Genomic DNA, 2,957 nt, shown 5'->3' with positions numbered 1-2,957 from the left:
TAATAGGTTAAAGTCCCGTTTAATAGCAATTTTTCATTTCAAAAAAATAATTTTTTGACCGTTATTTCATTATTTCAGTCATTATTTTTGACCTTTTCACTCCTATGTATGACCTACTCTTCTCCTTAACGATAAAAAAATCAATTTTCATAATCACTATCATATAGGCCCTAAATATTATCTATTTCAAAACTAAGAACAAAGATTTGAAGTTTCAAAAATCAAATATTTATTAAATTTTATTTATGATTTAATTAATAAATTATATATTTATCAATTAAATATATTAAAATCATAGATCTATATAATCTGGTTACAAATTAACGATTTAGTTAGTCACATAATATTTTAGATCACAAATCAGAATTCTTATATGTCACAAATTATTTTATAGTCACAATTCAAAAATTTTATAAGTCACAATTTCGTCATCAAATTTTTAAGTCACAATTTATTTATCAATCACAAATCACAAATATTATAAGTCACAAACTATTAAATTATCGATCACAAATCAACAAATTTTTAACCCGTCACACATTATTTATTGGTCATAGATTAAACAATTGAATGGTCACAGTCAACAAAATAATTTGTGACAACTACCAACATTTGCGATTGCCATCTCACCATTGCCTCTAGCACAACCAAAACAACCACTGTTGTCATCAGATCACCTACAATCTCAAAACAATTTGTCAATACTATTACACATTGCTAAAGTCACCACCATGCTGCCACCACCATCATACACGGTACCGCACCACCGCTACACGCGCATACGCAACCACTACACCAGCATCGTATCCACAACACCACAACCGCACCTACAGCAACACAGCCGCACACACTACCACATTCTACCAACATTGCGATCGCCAGCATCACCACCATTTCAAACTACCACTAATTACCCCAAAAAGCTTCAACGATTTCTCTCAGATAGCACAACAATAGTTACAACAAGGCGCTTACACTTTGCGCAACGCGGTTGAAACCCATCATCGCCCACCACCACCATCGCAACACCATTACCAATAATCACAATTTACAACTGCAAAACCACCAAACAACGAAGAAAAATTGCAATGTAGAATTCAATGAAGACGATTTCCATAACATCCCTCGCAGCGACAATAGCCTCCACTACCGCCTTTACCTCCCTCACGACGTTCGCCATGAAATCCACCGCCTTCGTTGGCGTTGGTATTTTGATTCGTTGAGTTGTTGCACCAGTGTTGGATTTGTAGGGTTGACGACAATAGTGGAAAGGATAGAGCAGTGAATGATGACGACTTGGAGGTGGAAAAAGGGTAGCGATGGTGGATATATGTGCAATCATATTTCTTGTAGCTATGCCATGCTCGACGATTGTGCACCACTGCAAGAAGAGCGGACCGATGTCGAAAATTGTGAACAAAAATTCTTTCATTCTGATTTTTGAAATGCAATATTTAAAAATAGGCTTTCATTTAATTTTCAACAAAAAAGCCTAATTGGTCTATGATCCAAACGTGGGCCTTGGCTTGACCCTATATTATAGGGCCATGGCTAAACTCATTTACAAGTTAAGCCGTTCGACTTGATCCTTTGACATTCTAATCTTAGCCAAACATGATTCAAATCCTGTTTGGTTGTCCTCAAAAGTTGAACGTTCAAAAATCAATTTAAAAGTAAATTTAAAGGAAGGCCAACCATGCTTTTAGGCTTTATTTGAGCCACATTCTTTCAAAAAAAATATATTCTTAAACAGTGATTTGATATTATTTCAATCATACAATTTTCAATAAAATAATATTACACACAAATTTAATTTTTTATATATTTTAATCACACATTCATCATCTATACATTATTCAAAAATACATTTTTATGAAAATAATATAGGTCAAATAAGAGCTGGACAAAAGAAGTCCCAAAAAATTGATACGCACTACCACGTGAGAAGCATAGAGAGCGCGTAGTTTTCAAAATCACAAGTCCGCGACTGAGCAATCGTATCATCTAATTTAGCTTTTCCCTCTTCTGAGCTTCTTTTTCGAATTTCAAAACCCAATGGAGCCATCACCACAGTGACACTCCTCCTCGCTCCCTCGCTCTCTCCTCTTTCTCTTTCTAAATGACAATTACAGCCTACCACAATTAAATCATCAATCAATCAGATTAAGATATACAGAATTACAGATAGATACAGCAGTAAATGGTATGGTCTAGGAAGAACAAGGAAGGTGAAAGTGAAGTATTAGCACCAGGTTTTCTGCAGAGAGTGGCGATTGCAGTAATGGGCTGTTTTTTTGGATGTTTTCGTATCAAAGATTCCCAACCTCACCTCGTCTTAGGCCCTACTACTGTAAGATTACGAACAATCAGAATTTGTTAAATAAAATTATGCGGGTTTTCATCTGTGATGCTTAATTTCAAGAATTTGTATGTTTGTTTATTTGGTTTTGCCAGCAGGAGACGGGGGTAACCACCCGCAACCGGAATGCCCTGTCATCGCTATTCCTTTCAGATGGTATTTTTTTATTTTTCATTAAAATGCTTTTGGTTTGGGGATTTTGATTGATGAAATGTTACATTTTAATGGATAAAACAGATGATTCATGTCAAGAGGCAGAGAAAAATCAGAAATTGGATAATTCTCAGCTTGAAGAACTGGATGTTCGGGAGCTCAAGGCGGAGGTCTGTTTCTAAATAAATGTTAAAGGTGTATCATGATATTTTTTTACTACACATTGAATTCAAATTTTATAGTATTTTTTTTATTTCTGTGCAGCCCTAACTTGAAATGAATAGAAATAGAGATTTTTGTCTTTTAGGCATCTCGAACCCTGCACTAAAATTTGTACAAAACAGAAATTCATATTCAACCCATTACCCAAAAAATAGCACCAAAGGAATGGTGTTCAATAATTTTCATCATTTTTTTAATTCTTAACAATTTATTTATTTCAAAA

At 34.5% G+C, this 2,957-nt stretch overlaps 1 protein-coding gene across 2 annotated transcripts; it reads left to right on the top strand.

Annotated features, from left to right (window-relative positions):
- Positions 1-2,028: 2,028 nt before the first annotated feature.
- LOC111385542 lies at positions 2,029-2,709 on the top strand. 2 transcript variants are annotated; one of them, XM_023009946.1, is made up of 3 exons: positions 2,029-2,350; positions 2,458-2,515; positions 2,597-2,709. In XM_023009946.1, exons 1-3 carry the CDS (start codon positions 2,201-2,203, stop codon positions 2,692-2,694), a joined length of 306 nt encoding a protein of 101 aa, XP_022865714.1. In that variant the 5' UTR covers positions 2,029-2,200; the 3' UTR covers positions 2,695-2,709. The 2 variants fall into 2 exon arrangements, with proteins under 2 accessions (XP_022865714.1, XP_022865712.1); XM_023009944.1 differs by having other exon boundaries at positions 2,032-2,350; positions 2,455-2,515.
- The last annotated feature ends 248 nt before the right edge of the window (positions 2,710-2,957 follow it).

Source organism: Olea europaea, unplaced genomic scaffold (genome assembly GCF_002742605.1).
Source record: "Olea europaea var. sylvestris unplaced genomic scaffold, O_europaea_v1 scaffold3198, whole genome shotgun sequence".
NCBI lineage: Eukaryota > Viridiplantae > Streptophyta > Magnoliopsida > Lamiales > Oleaceae > Olea > Olea europaea.
The sequence above is the reverse complement of the archived record's forward strand: the minus strand, read 5'-3'. Positions and strand labels throughout refer to the sequence as shown.

Bases quoted from the DNA above. Each gene is read 5' to 3' on its own strand.
- LOC111385542 (XM_023009944.1), top strand. From the start codon at position 2,201: ATGGTATGGTCTAGGAAGAACAAGGAAGGTGAAAGTGAAGTATTAGCA. The intron at 2,351-2,454 runs GTAAGATTACGA...TGGTTTTGCCAG, and splicing joins TCGTCTTAGGCCCTACTACT to CAGGAGACGGGGGTAACCAC. The intron at 2,516-2,596 runs GTATTTTTTTAT...TGGATAAAACAG, and splicing joins ATCGCTATTCCTTTCAGATG to ATGATTCATGTCAAGAGGCA.